Source organism: Pezoporus flaviventris, unplaced genomic scaffold, assembly GCF_033815535.1.
Source record: "Pezoporus flaviventris isolate CSIRO_AGI_PZ_B2104156 unplaced genomic scaffold, CSIRO_AGI_Pfla_v1 ptg000030l, whole genome shotgun sequence".
Taxonomy (NCBI): Eukaryota; Metazoa; Chordata; class Aves; order Psittaciformes; family Psittacidae; genus Pezoporus; species Pezoporus flaviventris.
In genome coordinates, this window is record NW_026892578.1 from 10,457,504 (window position 1) to 10,480,655 (window position 23,152).

At 38.4% G+C, this 23,152-nt stretch overlaps 2 protein-coding genes across 7 annotated transcripts in view; one reads left to right on the forward strand and one right to left on the reverse strand.

Moving 5' to 3' along the window:
- The window catches only part of TBL1X (transducin beta like 1 X-linked), a 194,290-nt gene extending 171,497 nt beyond the window's left edge, over window positions 1-22,793 (forward strand). For all 6 annotated transcript variants that reach the window (XM_061459874.1, XM_061459878.1, XM_061459875.1 and 3 more), the window contains 10 exons: window positions 3,086-3,227; window positions 6,082-6,145; window positions 6,242-6,339; window positions 7,883-7,943; window positions 12,155-12,276; window positions 13,683-13,757; window positions 14,676-14,803; window positions 15,967-16,132; window positions 16,924-17,025; window positions 18,361-22,793. In XM_061459874.1, coding sequence (XP_061315858.1) covers window positions 3,086-3,227; window positions 6,082-6,145; window positions 6,242-6,339; window positions 7,883-7,943; window positions 12,155-12,276; window positions 13,683-13,757; window positions 14,676-14,803; window positions 15,967-16,132; window positions 16,924-17,025; window positions 18,361-18,387 — 985 coding nt within the window. In that variant the 3' untranslated portion in view covers window positions 18,388-22,793. The remainder of the gene's footprint in view (window positions 1-3,085; window positions 3,228-6,081; window positions 6,146-6,241; window positions 6,340-7,882; window positions 7,944-12,154; window positions 12,277-13,682; window positions 13,758-14,675; window positions 14,804-15,966; window positions 16,133-16,923; window positions 17,026-18,360) is intronic.
- The window catches only part of GPR143 (G protein-coupled receptor 143), a 31,941-nt gene continuing 25,737 nt past the window's right edge, over window positions 16,949-23,152 (reverse strand). The window contains exon 9 of the mRNA XM_061459881.1: window positions 16,949-17,070. Coding sequence (XP_061315865.1) covers window positions 17,063-17,070 — 8 coding nt within the window. The 3' untranslated portion in view covers window positions 16,949-17,062. The remainder of the gene's footprint in view (window positions 17,071-23,152) is intronic.

Here is a 23,152-nt window from a genome sequence, read left to right on the forward strand (position 1 = left end):
CAGTGGGACAGAAGTCTTCCTCTGGATACCTCTGAGTCACTTCTCTCTACTGACTGCCTAGGAAACATAAGCACTTACTTTAAGAGACCTGCTTCATTAAGGAAGAGTTAGGTATGTAAATTGTGAGGAGTTTCCTTCCCTTTATGTTTTTAATAATCTCTTTCAAAATAAAATAAAAGTCTAACCTGTTTGAGCTAGAAGTATTACATACACATTAGCAATATTGCATATCAAAATAACAGTGATTATAAGACTTGCAGGTAAAGATTAGAAGTACTAAGGTTCAACATCCATCTCGCAAATTTTTTTACCCAGCTGCAGCTGTTTTAACCTCTGTGGTGACAGTGGTGGAATGCAGAATTCATATGGCACAAAGAAAATCCTGTTAACATTTGTCCACCTTGATTCATGATTATACCAGGGCTGGAGAGCATGAAATAAAATACTTTCAGAACTAGCCTTCCTAAATTTGGTACTACTCTACCATAGTGCGGAACAGTATACCTATTACTCGTGTTCATGACTTGCATGTTGGAATGAGCTGCTTTATCATGCAGATAGGAATGCTTCTGTGGGCTAAGGAGATTAAATATCTTTCTGAATTGTGCTTGAACTATGGTCTGCTAATAAGGCAGGGTTCACTGAATCATTCAGCAGAAATCAGAATAGTTTCCAGAGCAGAGAATACTTTATTTTCCCCAGCAACAAAAGGGAAGACACACAAATACCCCTGCCACATACTGATAGACTTACAAAGCCTCTCTGCAGGGGCACATAATAGCTTATGTAGCCTTAGGAAGAAGAAAATGGAAAAACAAAATTAAAATACTGGAAAATAATATTGCCCAAGCATTGCCAGAAAACTGGCTAAATAAAACTGTTGAAAAACAAAACATAACCCTTTTAGGACTAGCAAATAGGATATTGTGTTTGATAGCCAAGTGACGGAGTACTTTATTCACAGGGTCCATCGATAAACTGGATTATTACAATGAGGGCAGGGCTGGCCTGAAGCCTTACATAGCAGAGAAGCCAGCACAGAAGGAATTTCCTATTTAGGATGTTAACCAGTAACCCAAGCCTATGAAAGACTTATGTTCCCATTATTGTGAATTATCACAACTAAAAAAGTCCCTTCCCTTCTGAGCCTCATGATTAACTTTGTTAATTTTCTAGCCAACATGTACAAAATTGTTTTTCTGTTTTCCAGACCTCTGAAGAAATAAGGAGTTAAATTATTGCCACAGCCCTGTATGGTGGTAAAAATTACCCTGACTCAAATTATTTCTTAATCACTAATGTGAAAGATATATGCCAAAAGTTAAAGAATGGCTGTACGGCAGTATCTTGTGGTTTAGGCTGGCAAAGCCCTGGCCAGCCATCACATCTCAGCTTGACACAAAAGGCTCAAAGGAGATAGGATCACATTCCCCAGGCATGTGATGACCCAGCAGAGCTCAGAGCCACTGATACAGCAAAAAGCAGTAAAAACTTTTTGCTTTTACAGCTGAACTGTTGTTTGTGTGAAATTTGGCTAAATTAGTGGTAAATTAATAACACAAAGATCAATCAAGTTCAGTACTTGATTGGTCAATACTTGTGCTAGAAGACATGTCAAGTGTTTAAAATTTGATCAGTACTTTTGGTATAAATAATTACAATGTTTTTTTTAGTAGTCCAGAAGAAAATGTAATATTCTCCTGTGCAGAATTTCCTTTTGAGTATAACACAGCGTATCAAAGCAAAAATGGATCTCAGGTTTTCAGTCTTTGAAGAAAGTCTTTTTCTCCTTGGTAATGTGTAGGAAAAGAAGTTTTAGTCATTAATTTAAAAAAAAAAAAAAGAAGAGCTAACATGTCAGCAATGAAATTCCATCTAGACTGCATGAATTTTTGTAAATGGAAATTACCCTCTGGACAAATCCAGCAGTCCAGGTTTCTTGATTGGTTTGGTTGCTGTTGTTATTGATTGCTTTTTAAAAAAGGGGAGGAGAAGCAGCAGGAGGCAAATCCCAATAAACTAGAAAGTGTAATATCTTCCCCCCTCCCCCCCTTGCAAATTTATTTATGGCATCAGGGACATTTTCCATTGGAAGAAGAATTTATACAAAGTAAAAACTGTTACTTATGAGCAGATTTTGATAAACTCTTCAGTTTCACCTCACAAGCTTTTCTAGGCAAAATCAAGATTTCAGTTTGCAGGAAAAACATCTCCCTAGAAAGTAAGTCTGTAAACTAGATTAAAAACCTGATGTTATATCTGTCTTGCTCTGTCATGTCAGTAGTTATTTTGCCACTTTTTCAATCAACATGAGCTAAGCAGCCAAGCTACAGACAGCAAAGGACCCTGTAGACGTGAATTAAAAAAAATAAAGATTAATTTTAAAAATTTATTTAAATTACCTTTCAACTTTCTTTATCTTTAGATACTGTAGCTTAATATAGTGCTGAGAGGTCTGTCCTGAACAGAAGTACCTTATGAAAGGGGCATGGCCAACGTAAAAGGAGTCTTAAGTTCACCTCCTGCTCCTGCAGGAGCAGAGAGGTGGCACCACAGCACTTTGTCACACTGCTGCCAGGGTGATACTCTGCACATCTGCAGGCCTGGCCCTGCAGGTCCTGTGCCAGAGCCTACTGCAGCTCCTGGGGAGCACCAGAGACATGGTGAGCCCTTGGGAGCTAGTAGGACTGCATGCTTCTTATGGGAGCCACATGGTCACAGCCTTGGTATTTCTGTCTTTATTGAAATCTCCACAGTGTTATGTTTGTAATGTTGAGTCCCCCCAGACTATCTCAGTTATAATGATACCAGCTTTAGGCATGAAGTGCAAAATGTAGAGGGCAAGCAAGTGCATTTTAAGTAAAACTTTTCTGAGTCAAGCAAATGGCAGTGTGGATTCAGATGATGTGTATAATTTAAATGTGTGTTAGCATTTTTGAAAAGGTATATGGAGTGCGGGAAAATGGATGGGCAGAAAAAAAAATTAAAGGCTGTGATGTTCTCTAATGAAAACAGAAATAGGGGACTTTACATTGCTGCATCAACAGCAAGAGTAATTTTCATCTCTGCACAATTGCTTTTATAGATCCGGAGACTCAACAGCCAGAATATGGAATCTCAATGAAAACAGCAACAGCGGTTCCACTCAACTAGTTTTGAGGCACTGCATAAGAGAAGGAGGACACGATGTCCCCAGCAATAAGGATGTGACTTCACTGGACTGGAATGTAAGCTAACTTCTAAGGCTGTGCATGGTTTTTCACTGTCTAAATTTAATTCAGAGGCAATTACAGCTGCTGCTCCATATCTTTTATATCTGAGGTGACCAGAACTTCTGTCCTAACCTACTGACCTCTTGTTTTAAATACTCATAACAGGCTGAACTTTCCCCTATATGCTATGATTTTCCAGTACTATTGTTATCTTCAAGCTCAATAATGTTGTATTTATATCTCTATTTTGGGAGCATGGGCAAAAATAAACCTAGCTAACTTTAAGAATGAAGATTAAACAAGCAGTCTACAAGTAATGAAGCCTGATTAATAAGGTATTTGCATCTCATGGTTACTTTATTTTGTCATGCAAAGAAATACAAGCACCAGCAAAGCTTTTTTTATTTAAGTTGGACTATCAAGATCCTCTCTCATTTGAATTATGTATGGCAAAACATGTTCACATTATAGTCTTTATCTTGGTGGGAGCATGTGTAGTCATTCTCTTTACCTACCACCTCTGGGTGGAACTGTCTTTCCTGATCCCTTTTTTATTTTCATTTTGCAAAACCTGCTGTCTTAGCATGGTCCTGCCTAGAGAAGACTGAAGTAAGCAGAGAGACAGTTATTGCTAAGAATTCCCAGTGCTGGACCAGCGTCTTTGGGCAGCTTTAAGGCTGCTTCACATCTCCTTTCTACCACCAAACATTGTGAAAAGAACTTGCAAGAACTTTATTAATTTTAAGATCACTTGGTTTCTGTCTTTTTTGCTGGTATTAGTGCAGATAGAGTGTTCACATTCGGCGTGGTTCTGTAGGAAAACACATTAAAAATTACTAGAAAGGATTCTCAGCAGTTACATACAGTCTCAGTTGCTGGCCAGAGACCAAGATTCAGTTAATTTTTACTGCAATATTACTTTCCTTCAGGTGATCTAGGTGTTTCACGAAAGGTAAAGCCACTGCACAAATCAACTTCCCCTATGTATTTTGTATTTGACACAATGAAAGAAGTTGGTGAGTGGCACAGAAAGCAGAGGTAGATTAACAAAGCAAATAAAGATAAAACCCAGGAATGTTCATTACTTGTTTCCTGTAGATATCATGGTGAAGAAAAATAGTTGAGAAAAACTGAACTGAGGAGTAGAAAAAGACTTAATTGAAAGAGGAAGACATGCAAAGGTGCAGAACAATTATGAGAAATATCCAAAACATATAGGGCATCCCTTAGTATTTCCTGTAGTAGTTCCTTACCTTTCCATATGTCATTGATCAGATACTTCACTTGCATTGTTCTAGTACTTAATGTAAGGAAATATTCCTACTTTAAACATTTAGAGTGCTTACAACTCACTTTGAGTTTTCCGAACAATGTGACTTGCCACCACCAAATTTGGATAAACTGTACATCCAGTCCCTGAGCTTTGCTTCCCTTTTCTCTTTTTGCTCATATCACTTTTGTTCTCATCAGTGGTCCCAATAAGAGTATATCATAGTGAAGTTGGCTTAGGTTTTGGTATTTTCCCACTACATCATTATATATTTGAGTAAAATCTACAACTACTCCAGCTCACTGTTTTTGGAGGGTTGGATGGACATATGCTTTAGAGAATTATTTTATGCTTTTTTCCTCGTTTTCATGATACTAGAAATGCCATCTGCCTTTATTATTTATTTAGAACCACAATATCATCATATTTCACCGTGAAATTTTAACACTGGTGATATTAAATCTGTTCTTCTCCAGTTTCTGTGATTTATGTTATAACAAGAAAGGTTATTTCTAGAGGCTGTATTCAGATTGTCCTTTGGAACAGAGGGTAGTAATCATCTCCCTTAGATTTAACCATCTAAACTAGTCATCTAGACTCCTTCTAAGACAGCAAAAATAGAAACATGTGCCCTCATCCTGGTATAATCTAGTGCAAATGGGATTGTGAATTACATGCCAGTGGTGGGTGATGCTGTTAATTATAGAGGGAGACTAGGTTACTCTCTTAAACTAACTCCTAATTTCTGGGTGTCTGGAGATGAATGGGGTGAATCTCACTTCTAAGCCAGGTGCTGGAATGTTTAAAGAAAATCCCAGCTCCAGTAGTACCTGTCTCACCAGATTGCAGAGTCAAGTTTCTTTTTAGTTATTCTCATTCTGGCCCAATAACTCCAGTATCGCTGGCTGCACAAGAAATACCCTTCAGTGAAGGACTCCTTCCAGCAGAATACATGTAATTTACTGATTACAATTCCTGGGAATTTTTTTTCTCCTATTGGGACCCATGAATACAGCTTTTCTCAAGATACTTGTCATGGTATTGGGCCTCTGAGCATGTGAGTGAGAGTCTGTGTTCACACAGCTAGGAAACAGCTTCTCGATAGCATTCTAGATAGCATTCTAGACAGCTTCTAGATAGCATTCAAGGTGTTAACCATGAGTTTTGGTGGCTTAGGTGTTTAGGTACTTCTTTCAGGTAGTGTAGGTACAGGAATTTTAGTGAACTGGGATTTAGTCAGGGTTTAGGTGATCTGCTGATGTTTTGCAGACTTTTAATATCTAAGGCATATCTGTTATTTGGATGAATCCCCTAGAATCTTTTTTATCTTGTTTTCTTTTCCTAATCCTTTTGATTAAATTACTCTTATATGATGGTGTAGCCCAGTATTTCACAGTATGTTAGAGGGGTGTATTTCCTCTTTGATGTCTGCAGTAATAACCTATAGTTTAGATCATGGTATAATCTGTCTCAATGTGCGGGCTCAGAATTCCCTTAAATCACAATGCACAAACCTTAAAAAAGAGAGCAAATCAAAAAGGTTGGTTGAAACAGATTTCATCTAGTATTGACCTTTGCCATTTATATATATCCCAACAGAGTGATGGAACACTATTGGCTACAGGCTCGTATGATGGTTTTGCAAGAATATGGACAGAAGATGGTAAGTCAACATTTATTGTTCATAAGCATCAAACAGCAATGAACTTTAATTTGTCTTCTTTGTAAACAAATTGTAATAACTTTTTCTTTATTCCAGGTAACCTTGCAAGCACCTTAGGTCAACATAAAGGTCCAATATTTGCCCTGAAATGGAACAAAAAGGGGAATTATATTTTAAGTGCTGGTGTTGATAAAGTGAGTTTTAAAAATACATTATTCTAACATATGAATGTGCTTATTCAGTGAGCTTGTGCTGCTGAATTCCACAAGATTATTTTCTTCTCCTCCAGGCATCCTAGAGAGTTTAATATGTTTTAGTGGTGTGGATTACATTTTTGAGACGGGATAAATGTGTACTATTTTTATGTAAAAGATTTTACTTTAATGAAAAAAAAAAACCCACTCAATTTTCTCCCTGCCTAAAATTGTGTCTTAAATGAGCCTCAGTTAAGGGAAAAACTACTTTGCAGTACTTATGTTTGTAGTTCTATCAACTAAGTATTTCCAGGAAGGAAGTGATCTTAAAGATACTGCACCTTTTTAGCTCATTTAATTATTGAAACAGCTTTATGTGAATAAATTATATATGGCTTCCTATGCAAATATGCAAAAGTAAAAAGGCTTCCTATGCAAATAGGAACTCAAAAGCAAGCAAAACATAGTTACAGCTACGTGCATATTAAGAGATTAAAATTAATAGATGACTGATGATGATGAGCACAAATCCATTAAAACTGAAAGTGGAAAGTATACAGCACTCATGTTGCCTAACTTTCAATGTCTAAAACTTAGATGTGTATGTCGTCCTTGGCCTCCTGTATAAAATTTGGAGAGAAAAACAGCATGGTTGCATGGCCTGTATTACAGTGCACTAACACTGCTTCTCTCCAGCAGCTGACAGAGAAGGTCTAGGGAAACTAGCTGAGGCTTGTACATCTGATTTGTAAACTAGATGAATCCACACATATATTTTCACATACTTTTGAAAATGAAAACTTAGTTTTATTCCTTTTGATACTGGTTTATATTCAGGTACAGTTGTCTCCCAGTGGTAGTTCCACTGTTGTGGCCAACTTAGATTTCCAGCAGTGATTCTTTCGGTCATCCATTATCAGCAAGATGAGGCATCCTTAATTTATTTTCTGGAAGCATGCATTCCCAATAAATTAACAATTCACTCAGAAGGTATTGTTGAGCTTTACACAGAAGTTGCTTGTGTGTGCTGTGAGTATGGATTAAACCTGTAGTAAGCAAATTACACCTTAGTCCATCCCATCAGAGTGGCAAGAAGCTTTATGTACTCTGCTGCTAGATAAACATTTCACTTGGTTTTTTAATTATTAGAGATGTAGTATCATGTTTTTTGGAATAGAATTCAACTTGCATCTTTGAAAAGGGGAAGAAGTTTTCTTTGAAGAAGGTAAAAGAAGCAGCTGTAGCAAAATGCTTATTAAAATGTGTAGTGCTGTCTTCTAGCATAATTCAGAGAGAATGTGCCAGTCTTAGTAGTTATTTTACTTCCTCTTTAGGCATGATGCTTCTTTATCAACACTTAGATTATTATTCTGTAGTATTTGGAAGTGATTTCTGTTTTTTCAGCTGTTCAGCACACAAGGCTTTCTGCAGTCAATTTTATCAGTCCATTTTTTAGAATTGCTCCACAGTGAGGGTGCTCTTAGTTTGTTTTCTCTGAGCTGAACAATCACTCATCTTTTTTTCTCCCTTCCTTCGGATGCAGACGACAATAATTTGGGATGCTCATACAGGAGAAGCTAAACAGCAGTTTCCTTTCCATTCAGGTAATTTCTGTGTAACTATTATTAGTAAAATGAAATGCATTTTTTAATATCATCAGTATAATTTCTACTTTTCTAAAAAACCTGTCTGCCAGAGAGAAGTTTGAACTGCGTTTGCTGTGCATTAACTATCCTGAGTATTGTGGCTTGTGGGTTTATTCTTTTTTTTAGAAAGATGGGGTTCTGTGACAGTCAGCTTTGAAAGTCAAACTGATTCTAGGAGAGGATTTATACAGCACTCATGTCTGTCTAGCTGAATGATTCTGTCATTATTTATGTGCTTGAATAGTACCAAGTGGTGATTTATGAAGAGGCACTTAGAAGGAAGCATCTAGGATCTCTTCCAACTCTTTGTGCTCCTGTTACACTGAAGCTGACTTAAGACAGAAGCAGGTGGATCTCTCATGCAACTTGCATTCATCACTGCAAGAAGGTCCTCAGGAATTTCTTAGCTTTTAATTTTGACTTGAAGTTCTTCAGTATTTGCGTTTTCCAGTCATCAGAAGTCAGTTGCCACTTTCAATTTCAAGACCTTGCTGCACCAAAACCTTACTTGGGTGGTCATTTGTACGTCTGGTCTGCTTCAAGAAGACAGGAGATGTCTCAGATATTAAGTAATCTTGAATAACAGGCAATCACTTATATAATCTCAAACTCACCCGAGACTAGACTTGTAAAATGATAGCTGAATACATGATCCAAACTGGATTAAGTTGTCATAGTGAAGAATTTTTAAGGGGCATAGTCAAACAGAGTTTAAAACCACCAAAACATTTCAGATTCTGATGCTAGAAATGTTCATCTTCCTGTGTGTTCAGTGTAACTAATCCACTTCTAAATATAGCAGGCTTTCACAAGGTGCTTAATGGCTTAGAAAGGTGTATTTTACTACTAATTTTAAAACACTAATTTGAGCATGCTGTTCAGCTCAATTTCTAGCTGTTCTCATTCTCACATTTTCACAGATGTTACTAATATGCAGTAGCAATTGAAATGGTTATTCAACAGAAGACAGAGCATGTCCATGCTTATAGCGGATCCATACTCTGCATTTTTATCACTCATCTTTTCTCTTATTAATGCAACTGTCAGTTTGGAGGACTCATTGTCTGCTGACAGATTTTCTCACTGTGGCATTTATTCATATTTTCTCACTTTGGCTTTTATTTATCTATCAATCATAACTGTTCCACAAAAGCAAACTTTGCACTCTGTAGTGATATAGTTAATGAGACTGTTAAGCCTTCTGATCCCTAACTATTGATTTAAGTAGTTGCAGATTCAGGACTTGGATGCCCCTTCAAAATCATGTTCACTGACGTACAGCTGTCTTAGCAGTGAAGTGCATTAAGGACACTGCTCCATTCCCCTTTTAGCAAGCTGAATAGTTAACAACATCTTCCAATGCAATATGCCAATGTCCATTTGCATTAATAAACTTTGATAAAAATTCTTATTATGCTGTTTGTCATTGGACCATAAGACACCTCTGAAGAGGAGATGTGGAGGGGATAATTTTTGTTCTGGTTTGGGTTTTTTTGTTTGTTTGTTTTTTTGCATTATTTCAAATTGTTTTCATAGGGAAGTAAAGCAGTTAGTTGTTAAGGAAATTGCTGATACGTATATGTCCTACAAAAAGCCCCTTAAAATCAGCTGAAGTCATTGTCCTTACGTAAGTCTGAAGTCACAAAGACCTCACCTTGTCGTCTTTGCATCAGTTATTCACCGGAACAAACAGCAAATTCCTTTCCATATCTGGAATCTGAAAACCTTTTCTACACAAGGATTAAAGGTGGCATTTTAACAATTAAAAGTCTAGCCTAGGCAGAGTGCATTTCCTTTAACACATACTTGTGTGGTGTACTTTGCATACTTCAAAGAACTCTGGAGATAGTTGGCCTGGGAACAACATAATTTCTTTACTCTCAGCTGCTTTACAACAACTTACTTAGTTTATACCTGTATGGACAAAATTGTCATCTTAAAATACATGAGGAAGTCTCCTTTGTCTAGGTCTTGAAAAGCCTCTGTATCATTGCTGTTCCCATGTAACTTTTTTGTTTTATGGTCAAAATACTTACGTGGAAAAGTACCTTCTAGGGTTTCATTATTTTTTGCAAAACTATTAGTTATTATCGGGCATTTGATCAATATACATATTCACAAAGGTTATTTGTTTAAAATGGAGTGAAATAATCTCATTTTCACATATAGTGATAGATGTGGACTGATGTCTATTCATGCAAGAACAAATTGGTTAAGTGATACCATAAGAGGTATTTGAATGATCCAGTTTTAGACATGTAAGTGCTTCGAGTCACTCCCTGCAGTCACTTAACTGTTTCCCCTTCTGAGCCTCCAATTCTAAGTTTGCTCAGAAAAAGCTTAAATTAACTGATAATTATTGTAACACTCCTATTGTTGATATTTAATTTAGCTGCATTTTTTAAGGATTTGTTGCTGCTTTTATTAGATGACATTCTAATTGGTTTTATGCAATTGGCTAGTATACTGTGGGTTTGGAAACACTTTAGCAATTTGATTACTTGCATCAAACAACACTTTTGGTTGACATTTTATGTAGTTACTGATCCAGTAATCTTATGATTAAATATACCTGTAAATGAATCAGTATTAATTATCAACACTCCGTGATTCAAATTATGCTGCAATGCAAATCCATTGCTTTAGGTGCCAATAGCTCTCAGAAAATTACCTTTCAACGCATACATATCATACTATTAGCCCTGAAGGCATATTGCTATTAATAAAGATAGATTCCTGTTTGCTCTGAAACCGTAATACAAAGCTCACAGCATAAAAAGAAAGACAAGCAGGCAATTACAGGAACTTTACCATTTCCTGACCCCCATTCATGTTCATTGGAAAATTCAGAAGTAACCTGCTTTCCTCACACAAAGTTCCTTTATATTTCTTCAGTATCGAAATTCCTTACCTATCACAAAGAATTATTGAGCATTTTCATTAGTATTCTGAAAAATACTTGTATATGAGAAAATTTTAGTCCTCCATTCTCATTTAGGGAGCTACCTGATGGTTCGGAAGGTGGAACTCATTTTGCAGTTCATAAAAATCACAATAGAAAAAAACATGTTTAAGTATAATAGGCTTGACAGAACAGATATCTTTTCACCCCTTATTACAAAAGTATTTTTCTGAATGTATTTGAATATGGCATTTCTTAGTTACATTTTAAAGTTAAACTTCCCAGAAAGAGATTCAACTTTGCTTCATATATACTGGTCTCATTCTGGCACACTTGCTTCTTGCAGGAGTGTGCCGAGAATGAAGATTTCTGTATTTTAGCAAATCTTCTGTCATCCTCTGGAGGGCAGCTAAGCTCTGAGCAAAAAACAAGCAGCAGTCGTAGAAACAGAATGAAGCTGTATGTCGGGAGTACCTTCCTACACTAGAACATGCTTTTAGTCTACAGTGACATGCCGTAAAAGTTTGTTGGGGTTCTTCTTCACTCTTCTTGTAACGTGTGTGTTACACACAGGCCCTAGTTAAATGTTCATGTGCTAACTATGTACACGGTTTCATCAGTTTAGTCCTGGTTAATGCCAAACCTTCTACAGAAACTCATCCTCTCATTTCAGATCGGCTTGATCAATGTACCTATCTTAAATCAATCCCCAGCCACATTAAACCCTATTAGTGATCCAAGTGTCTGCACAGAATGATAGGTTTGTATCGGTAGTTACATAAAGCTAGTGGAAAGGAAGATGGCCACATGCTCCTTCGCTTCCCCATATACTGTGTCTGGCATTCACATGAACATTTTTTCAAACACAGCTGAAATTATCCATGAGGGCTTTGTTGGTTTTTTTCTTATTAGTTTTCTTCCAGGTTCTTCACTGAATTGGTTTACAAAGGAATGAATGATATAGAGTGGCCCAAGAAATGTGTGGCTGGGAGCAGGGAGGGTAGAGGTAGATTGTTTTGCCCCCTTGTATGTTACTTAACCCCAAAGGTTCTCATGAACACATGCCATGCAAAACATAGAGGTTGCCCATTGCAAGAATAAAAATAATTTGTGCCCTTCAAACAGTTTCTATCATCCCTGTAATTGGTTCTAGGTGACAGGCCAAGAGCTAGATTTTAGTCTGATCCACGTAAGTGACAGGATTAATTGGGATAGCTATTTCTTTGCTGTGTTCCCTGATGTTCCTTCCATTGTTTGCACTTCATAGCTCCTGCTCTGGATGTAGACTGGCAGAACAACACTACTTTTGCCTCCTGCAGCACTGACATGTGCATTCACGTATGCAGACTTGGCTGTGATCGCCCCGTTAAAACCTTTCAAGGACACACAGTAAGTTTAAGAAGTCAAAATGTTAGCAATGAAGTTGCAGCAGCATGTTGCAGCAGATGATGTGTTAGCGGGGTGTGTTCTAGCACCAAAGGTGTTACATCCCATTGCTTCCTTAAAACCATATTCTTTGGGAGTGATTCACTGCCTGTGAGAAGGGATAAACTGTTCTAAATCACCATAGGAAAAACTGTAGCTTAAACAGTGAGACTGTTTATATGTAGCATGAGCTGCAGACTAAGGGCACATTAATAAATATGATTTTGTTTTCCACTGGCTAATTTCCTTTAGTAAATGAGAACTATGAATAAGGAGAGAACAATTTATCTCCAGCCATTATTCAAGATGTAGAATCAATTTAATCTAATAAATTCTGTTTTAAGATGTGTTTCCCTGCTCTTTTCCTGGTGGTATTTAATGACTGTCAAAAGCTAGTTTTTCTGGCTTTCATTCATGAGAAAACTGCTATCATATTCTGACCTGCAATTTAGAAATTAACTTCCAGGACTTGCTATCCTCCCCAGTGAGGTAAAGTTGTCCATTTGAAGACCTTTATCTGGTCTGTGGTTAAACTGATGTTTCATGACAGGTTGTACATTCCTAGCAAGTATATTCCTATATTCCTAGTATATGAAATGCACCATTTTGCACATGATCCAAATTTTTATTTCGAATGCCTGTATAGTTGCCTTTATATACTTTCCAGAATTGTTTTCTCTGAGAACCTGAGCCAATTTATTTTTTTGAAAAACAGTATTTCTCTTTATTAAATGCTTTTTTTCTCCATGTATATGACCCTCAAAAAAAGCGCAGAAAACTTACTGACTACCAACTAGGTAGTCAACTAGGCTTAGTTAATTACAAAGTGCTAGAAAGGTTGATAGATAAAGCATCATAAACTATTCAATATTCTGTCCCAGTTTTCATTTGCACATACACCTCTCTTTAGAGAGACCAGTACTGTTGTAGAACTGCAATACTAAGAATTATAAACACAGGACTTTACATCCCACCGGTATTTTCTATCTAAAATTTGTATCTCCAAGCTCTATGGAATATTAACCAAAGAAAAAATAATTTAGTGTTGTATCTTCAATCTGTGTGGTTTGAAGGTTTATTTAAATCTTAGCAGATGAAGAATGGGTATGAGAGACTTTGTGCTAGAACACATATCAAAAGACTGATTGTGTGTATTGTTCATGAACACAAAATGGTTACCATTTCTAAGTGACGCTTAAATACCCTGTTACGGAAGCAGCGCTGCTTTTCTTCACTCATAAAGCAACCGGGGCTCTAACTCATGGTTGAACTTGTTGCATGCGCAAAGCTTGAGTGCCCTCTGCTGGGTGCCCAGTACATTGCAGGTACCCGGAATGTGTGCGTGTTAATAAAACCACTCTTTATTTCAGAACGAGGTTAATGCAATCAAATGGGACCCATCTGGCATGCTACTAGCATCTTGCTCCGATGACATGACATTAAAGGTAATATCATTTCCATTCGTGCTGTTCAAAAAGTAAAGAGAAAAATTATTTTTTAATCATCTTCAGAATGACAGTACCGTATCATTTAAAGCTGTGCATGAACAATAGTTCATTTTGTCCCATAGTTCTTCAAGCCGGTCTAAAAGATTGAATGCAGAGAAGCAGCCAGTGGGAAAACTGAGACATCATATCCAAATAAGTGTTACATGATTGATGTCACTGTAACAGAAGAGTCCTAATTTTGATACACACATACATACACCTGCTTGCCTGTCAACAGAGGCATAATCCCTATTCTATATTGGTTATACTTTGAAAAGAAAATAAAAGAGTTTTCTTTCTCTTCAGTCTTCTTTTCTGAAAATAATTTCATTGGAGCAGTTTGATTTTATTTTTTTAAATAGCCTTGGATTAAGCAATGGAACACCACATATATATTCAGAGCCCACCAAAAATTTGAACTGGCCATGTAACACTGCATAAATAGCTGATAGTCTTGCATCATCTATGCTGTTAAAAACAAATGGGAGTTCAGGAGGAAAAGGAAAATTTTACTGGCATAAGAGAAAATTACTAGATTCTAAGCAGTTATTGAAACTTTCTTTTCTTTCTTTAAAATGACTGCTGTTACAACATGGGATGAAGTTAAACTTTTCTAAATAGAGTAATTTAAGCTTCTGTATTGAAACTAGAGTGACCGGCTGTGGGCAGTGCAGCAACTATTTAGTTCTTATCTATTGAATAAATGTTTTGCTCATTCCCCTAATGGGGTTAGTCTAATGTGTGTGCCAAACTGTTGCATTAATAAATTATGAATGTGGGTCGAGGTCTTGAACAAATGGTAAGAATAACATAGAACTGAAATAATTCAGCTGAGATCATGTTAGTAATGCTGCCATTTTTCCCTTTTGTAATTAGATTTGGAGTATGAAGCAAGATACTTGTGTACATGATCTTCAGGCTCACAGCAAAGAGATTTATACTATCAAATGGAGCCCTACAGGACCAGGCACCAGCAACCCAAACTCCAACATCATGTTAGCAAGGTAAGAAATACACCTCTTTCTGTTGCTGCCAGGAAGAAGGATCTTTCTGACTTCTAAGCATACTATCACATTGCCATCAACCTTCCTCCAGACAATTCCAGTAAAAAGTACTTGTAAAGTACCTGTATCCACCCATAAATCAGATGGGTGGATACAAAGGGAAAGGAGTCATACTTGAAAAAGGAAGAAGAAAAAGAAAGAACATCGGGTGGTGTGATACTTAACTTTCCATCTGCCTTGATAAAAGGATTCTAAATTTGGCACTGCACCTTCACATCTGGCCTCCGGCTTTTGAGAACGAAAGTACTTACTGAGGCAGCTGGCAGCCCAGTTAGCCAGTCAGAATGTGTTCTAACTAGGGTCATGCAACTCACCTGGGCAGAGACTTGACAACTCTTATAGCCTTGTTAACTAACAGAGAAAAGCTGAGATACTCTTTAAAATTCCACTTGAAAAATGTTCAGAATACATTGAGTTTAGGTAGTCCATTTACTTGTAGAATGCCAAATGATGGCAGTACCATGGGATTATCAAATTAGTTCATGGTATGTGCAGTTTAGGGAGGAGTTTTACTCCTTAGACTAGGAGTAGACAGGGAAGAACTTCACTTTCTTAGAGCTGTTCTTTTATTATCATTTTTAATACTAATTATTTCCTTTGCCTTTCTCTAAGCCCACAATTTGGGATTTAGATGGAGTGTAGCAAAAACCACCACTGAAACAAAGTGAAAAGAACCACAGTGCTAGGGAATTACAGAATGCTAATTCATTAAATAATGCAAATCCATTAGGAATAAGGTCTCTCTGGAGCCATTTATCCTATTAATGACAATATATATTTGATCTTCCTGAATAATAGCAGGTAGAATCTCAAAAGGAGGGAGTTTGGGCCTCTAAGGGCTAGTGATCTGATCCTATATACAGCACACCTATGTAGACTCAAAGGGTCCTCATACAAGAATTCAGTTCTGTAGGTACAGTTCTTGTCATAAAAACTGTAAAGGCTGCAGTGCCTATTGGCTTTTCTGTTTGAAATGGTTTTTATTGCTTAGCCAAGGGAAAAAACAAAACAAAACAACTGCGTACTCTGAAGTTTACAGTATCAAACTACAAACTGATAAACATCCAAATTGAGACATGTTTGTGTTTGAATGCTTCTTGCAGTGCTTCGTTTGATTCCACTGTTCGGCTGTGGGACGTTGACCGAGGAGTCTGCATCCATACGTTAACAAAACATCAAGAGCCGGTCTACAGTGTAGCTTTTAGTCCTGATGGAAAATATCTAGCCAGTGGGTCCTTTGACAAATGTGTCCATATATGGAATACTCAGGTATTGTTTTGCTTCATGTGAAGCACATCTGGTTCAAATGACACATTAATAACAAAAGCTTAAATGGAAAATATGTGTGCCTTTGTAGCACATGGCCTGCCAGCCAAGGAGAACCTGATCATATTGACTGATACTAATCCCAGCAATAACAGTTGAGTCACTCAGGTGGAGTGAGGTGACTGCCCAGAACATTTCTGCTCAGGCTTCTTTGCGTACTAAAACACCTGGCATACAGTAAAATAGGTGCATTGTGATGTGCCATCAGCTTTATGAAGCAAAGACATGGATAGATTCTTAGACATAAGGGATACTTCTATTCAGTAACAAGCTCAAGCTGAGTTCAGTTGTGAGGCTGATGCACCTGGCTTATACTTTGTGATGAGAAGGTGAAAGATACAAAGAGTGTACAGGCTGGGGACTGGGGATATTCTGGGTAAATGTGGGACATCATAATTCCGCAGATTTAATTCTGTATACTGATGCTTCACAGCCAGAATTAACAATAAATTTTAGAGAAGATCACATCAGCCTAACTCCCCAAGCCTCTACTGTTACAGAGTTGACAAAAACCAGACATCTGACAATCCTGTAAATTGCTTTCTGGAGGAGCCTGTTTCTTTTCGTTATCAGCAACCAGTTTCCTAATGTAGGCACCTTAGGGAGATGACCATAACTGGGTGATGTGATAGCTCCCTCTTGCCACCACTCTCTTCTTTTAATGTAGTGCCACACGACAGAGAAGAAGAGGTGAACTTCCATATCAAATCTTTGCATACTGTTTTGCTTTGTAGAGTGGAACTCTAGTACATAGCTACCGAGGCACCGGGGGCATCTTTGAAGTCTGCTGGAATGCTAGAGGAGACAAAGTGGGAGCAAGCGCATCAGATGGATCGGTAAGGAGCTTTACACATTGTAGATGCTGGATGGAGATCACTCTTCTAGAAAGCATCAACAAAAAACATACATGCCATATTAAGTCCTGTGGACAGAGCTGAAGGTGTAGGCAGCTCAAGACATAAATAAGTAGCTTTCTGTGGTATACTAAAAATGCTCCTGTTCTGAAAGGTTTGGCATACACTAGCAGGTGGTGCTCCTGTTGGAAATGAAGACTGTTTGTGGAACAGGTAAATGTTGCTGAAGATGGGAATGACTTTTAAATACACATTTGATAAGAACATCAGTAGTGTTGTTTCTATTGTTATTTATCTCAGCTGTCAATTTTTAATGAAGCTGAAGTCACAGCAGTCCATGCTCTAATAAACAGTTATCTTGGGGCTTTTGGAGTTTTATCCCACAGAAGTTTACCCTTGAATAGTACCAAAAGGAGCACTTTTTCAGCATGATGCCTAAAGATTTCATTGCATGGTAAAGGAAAAGTATTGCCATAGAGATAGATACTGATTATTCATTAATATTTTTCTTGTTAATGTTACTTTAAAAAAAATTCAATTGTAGCATGATCAGTTTGTGGATCATAGACTCATAAAATGGTTTAGGTTGGAAGGGACCTTAAATAGCATCTAGGTCCAATTGCCCTGCCACAGGCAGAGATACCTTCCACTAGAGCAGGTTGCTCCAAGTTCCATCCAACCTTGCCTTGAACACTGCCAGGGATGGGGGAGCCACAGCTTCTCTGGGCAATGCACAGATGTTACATATACTCTACAGCCTTTTAAAATAACTCTTCTACATGGCTGGCTGGCATAACTATTTAAAGCAGTACTTTTCAGCTGGTTTTAACAAAGGGTGCACCTATGACATGGTTCAGTTACTTGAGCTTAGTTGTGTCATCCGAGATGGTGCCTTGCCTGGCTTCAGCAGCCACTCCAAAGGGTCGCATGTCCACTCTCAGTCCTGTGTCATGCCTGCCAGGCCTGCATCTACTTTGGATATATTTCAGAAATGGAAGTGGATGCTGTATTTTGGCAACCAAAAAGAGCCCATAGTCTTATCTGGGATATGCCACCAAAATGTTTGCTTGTAATCCAATGAAAGCCCAGCTAAATGTCAGATGTATGGTTTTCAATGTCAAATGTACGGTTTTCCCTTGGGTTTTCTCCCCCATTGGTTTGTTCCCGTACTTGTGTGCATGCAAACAGGTACCCAATAGAGGCTGATTTGAGGCTGGTGAGTGTAACATACTGATCAGCTCTGTACAGGGCCGTATATGAATGGGACTTCATGTCACCTTCAGAAATGGTTCTTAATGCTGAGTCTTTTCTCTCCAGGTTTGTGTTCTAGATCTGCGGAAGTAAAAGTGAAATGTTTTAGAAGAAATTTCAAATGGACCAGCAGTGAATGTGTGGGGAGAAGCACTCTTCAAAACTATTCTTAACAGCTCCAGAACTGTACGAACTTGAACAAAGTTAGAGTGTACCGTGAAACGAACTCTCCCTGGCCACAGGTGTCTAGTATTTTGTCCGTAACCTTCATCGAGGAGTAAAACGCAGTCACTTCAGAGGGGGAGGGAATAGTTTTCACCTGGAACATTGAGCCTTGGAAGCATGAAGCCACCAGCTGGGCATTGCACTGTTTGGTTTGCGTCTGAGAACTTGCTCTGATGGCTGGGGAAAAAAACAAAAAAACAAAAAAAAAAAAAAAGAAAAGCTGTGCCAAAAAAAATTAATAAAAGAAAAGGAAAAAAAAAAGAAAAATGCTGTGATAAACCAAAAGGGAAAAAAAAAATCCTCCTCCATGCGGTGTTGTATTTTTTCCTTCCAATTTGGACACTACAGTTGCTCTCCCAAAGGACGTTCAAAGACCAGTTTGTACTGATGAAATGCTCAACTTTGTAATCACAACACTTTCTATTTTCTAGACTACTTTTTTTGTTCAGTGGTTTTTTCTATCAGCTGGAATATTACAGCCTGGAGGATCCCAGGCTTAGGATGAACCTTTTGTTTTCCTTTTATTTCTCCCTTCCAATCCCAGCTTCTCCTTCCTCTTTTTCTCCTCTTTCTTCTTACCCTTTTGTTGTTTTTTTTTTGTTCTTTTTTCCCTGTATGCCCATAGTAGATGCAGCCAGGTGGACATGACAATGAAAATTTTTGACAGACTGCTTCTCCTCTCTTCTCTCTTCCTTTCCCTCTCTTTCTCTCCATTTAAAAGGAAAAAAAAATCCTCCATGCTTCAGATCTTAGCGTCTCAAGGGCACTTTCAGCAAATTGTGTAATAAGTGCTTTATATAAGAATGCAGTGCTGGGGAAGATTTTTACAGGAGAAAGATGACTTTTAACAGAAAGAACCCAGTGTATTTTTGGAAAAAAAATATTTTTTATGTTAAACAGTTTTAAAAGCCTAAAATGGCCACCAAATGTAGACCAGTTGTGTAATTCAAGCAAAAAGAATGACACAGTCCAAGGAACATGAAAGGTGCAGTATCCTTTTTCTCTTGTCTCTCAGAAAGTGCTCTAAGAAAAAATGCCATTTGATACAATAAATGCCAGTCATTTACTAAGAGTCCTCTTCCAGCAGCCAGCCATTTATATGCAGTCTCGTTTCATTTTTGTGACTGTTTGGTGTTGTACACTTATTAAAAGGGATACATAAGTCTGAGACTATAAATACAGCATTCATTTTCTTGAGTCCATGCTTTCATTTATTCGCAGTAACCAGGGGAAAATGTTTGTGTATCTTCTTTCTGTTAGAGGTAGCTCAAATTTCATACAGAACATGGGACTGGCTGCCTATGGCTTTGCTGAGCAATGCTGTCCTCCACTACTCATCCTACTCAGCTTTTTCTATTCCAGTGAGTCAACTGGATTTTACCACTGACTTCAGGAGACCAGTTGAACCAAGATACATTCACTGCATCTGTCACAGCTGAAAAATGGACTCTTGCCAAGCTCCTCTCCATCCACGGTCAGCACAGACCTAGAAGCAGGCTCGTGCACTGCATCTGGCAGTATGTGGTGCTGCCCTCACCCTCAGCTGTACGTGTACTCTGTGCTACAAGGAAACATCTGGATCTGTGCTTTTCTCACTTTTCTGCTCACTGCCCAGACAGGTTCAGCTTTGACGGTGTCCTCAGTGTGGTGCTCAGAAGACAACATAGGACTCTCCATTAGGTGGGGACATGATAAAGGATGTCTAAATTCTGTCTCAACATACGCACCACTTAAAGTTGTAGTGGGTGAAATGAGTGGAATGGCAAGAAAGATTTCCGAAGCACCAACCTATTCACTTCAGACAAGATTTCCCTGCTGCAAGCTAGACGTGGCAGTGATGCCTGCTGAAGACTGCATTACTCTTAAGAGCTAACACTGGATGCCAAGAAGGATGCACAGGCAGAGTGTACAGAAAATGCTGTAAGCTATGAAGCAACTTGGGGGGGTGGCAGCCATTACTTAGACAAATCTTCAAAACTGGCCAAGTGAAGGAGGAGTGTTCTCTAGCCCCCAGACTAGGCCAGTATTTGTAGGAGAGAGAAAAACAAGCAGAGAACGGCCTTAACATCATGTAGTACCTTCCTGCCTGAAGTCACTGTTTCCCTAACACAGGCTCTTCCCTTTGATCTGACCACAGCTGTTGGAAGTGGTGATGTGATGTGATCTGAACAACAAACATAAAACCAGAGCCCTAGGACTGAACTGGTGGCATAAGACCTGCCAAGAACCATGGCATTATCATGGCATCATGGAATCTGTATGGCATTTCTTCTCCTGTGTTTTCCTTTCTTTATGCTTGTATCTGTACAGTATCTTAGTCCTTCCAGTAGAACTAGCCACTGCCAGCTTCGGCTGCATTTCTTAGAGATACATTTGGAAAGGAGACAAGAATGAAAATAAATAACTCTTAGACAGGTTACTCAATCCTGAGGTGAAAACAGTTACATGGGATTTTGGTTACTAATGACAGGCTTCTTTGTAATTTATATCAAAGAACTGGACCCTGAAAGGCATCAAGGATTATTTTTGATGTTGAATGCATTTATGTATTGGTTTTAATTTTCTGCTCCAAGAACATGGGCTGTAGATAACCACATGGCAGTTTTGTACTGGTTTATAACCATGTGTACCTACTGATTTAAAGTCGCTACTCAGAAAAAAAGACTCCTTGTTCAAAGAGATACTTGAATTTGAATACAAAGGTTTAATGTGGTTTTACAAAGCATGGTTGGGCCAATGGTTTGGTTACAGTCATTGTGTGTTAACTTCCTATGCTGCTTTTGGTGGCATTTCTGAGAGTAATACACAGAAGTTCCTGGGCTGTAGGCAGCGGGGGGCAGCGCGGATGGGCCCTGGCCTTGCCTCTGTCCCTTGAGCAACGACTGAATAGACCAGACCTCAGGATTTGAAGAGACGAGGTTGCTCAGTTCGAGTTCAATGACACCGTACTGCTGGCTGGCTACAGGGACCATGTCTCATGGTTGTTCCTGGGATAGCTACTGCAAATAACTTGTCAGTGTCTGTGATGCCCGTTTCTTTTTCATTTTCCTGTGTTTCTTTGCCTACCTACATGGAGGTAAGAAGCCAAGAGAAACAAGAATTTGAAAATCAGATGGTTTGCAAAGCCTGTGTGTGAGAGGCTCCGGAGAGTTTTCTCTACAGACCATCAGATTAGAAAGCAGCATATGTGAGAAGCTAAGGAAGTTTGCCTTTCTTCCCCTCCCCAAGACCCTAAAGACATAATCCTCAGAGATGCTGTAGTAGAGAGTTTCCAGCTGAAGTGAGGGCATCTGTTAAGGAATGCTGAAGATGTAGCTGTGAAAGTTAATCGTAGCCTAAGGAGCTGGTTTCTTTAGGAGGTGGGCAGTGGGAGAGAAGCTTTTCCAGGCTGTACTTCGATGTGGATATCTAAGCCTATGCCCACAGAACTGCCCTCGTGGGAGCTCTCACTTTCCTCCACTGGGCATCCCCTGGCTTCCCCGTGACCGAACAGCAGGAAGCACCAGGCTGATGGATATCATCTTTTTCATGCAACATTTTTGATTATTTTTTCCTAGTTCTTCGTAACAGAAGAGAAATTGAGAAACCGAAGTGACCAAACAGGATTCTGAAGCCATCCAAGGATTTTTTGGGTGTTTGTCATTGCTGGCTGTCTGGAACTGGCCTGGAAGTGAAAAAATGGTTCTGAAAAACCACACGATTTCTGTGGGTTAGAAGGATACTGAATCTTTTATGTAGAAAACACTGGGTCCCTTATGGGGCACTAAAGGGCCTGACTTACAGGGTTATACACACATTAACCCCATGCTACATCTTAGAAATTTCCTTTTAATTTGTTTAAAAAAAAAAAAAAGAAAAAAATTGCTAATTTTAGAGCCAAGTGAAGTGCACTTTGTCAAATGTAAGGGTCTGCTTTGTTTTGGGGTTTCTTTTTCTTTCCCCTTTTTAATTTTTCCTCCTTTTTTTCCTCTTTTTGCCTTTTTAAAAGATGTGGTTCTTTGTCAATTGCAGAAATGTTCTTTCAGCCACTCACTGAAATTCTGAATTCTGGCTTCTGCAGTTTTTATTGTCTGTGTCAGACTTGCAGCCAGACTTGGTTCTCATTTCAGCATTTCCCAGGTTCTGTTGAAACAACATCCATCCTTATTTTGTTTCTCCCCACCCACACTTTCTTCAAATTCACCTTGTGTATTGTAGCTCATTTGTTTTAAGGAGAGAATCAACAGATCATATTCAGTGTCTTGAATAAATTGCTATATTTTGATATTAGAGAATTCTGTGCGTGTTGTTCCTTATTCTTTTCTGGCTATTTTGCATCCTGCGCTTAAGAGCTGGGCTTGAGTGACTAATCTATAACGTGGTATCATGATTTCCAGGGTTGCCTGGCCCACAGGAAAGATTATGGCCATGGGTTCATAGGGTTTTGTAATACACAAGGGCATTGAGGCTTTATCCTCTCAATTTTCTTTATTACAGATGACCACAAATACCACCATTAGCAAGTATACCTATGATCAAGAAAGCAACTGCATATATATGTATAGCAAGTTATTATAAAGTAGAATCTGCAAGTGATAGTAGAGCAACAATCTATAATATAGGAGCAGTTAATTATAGCAACAGTGGATTGTAG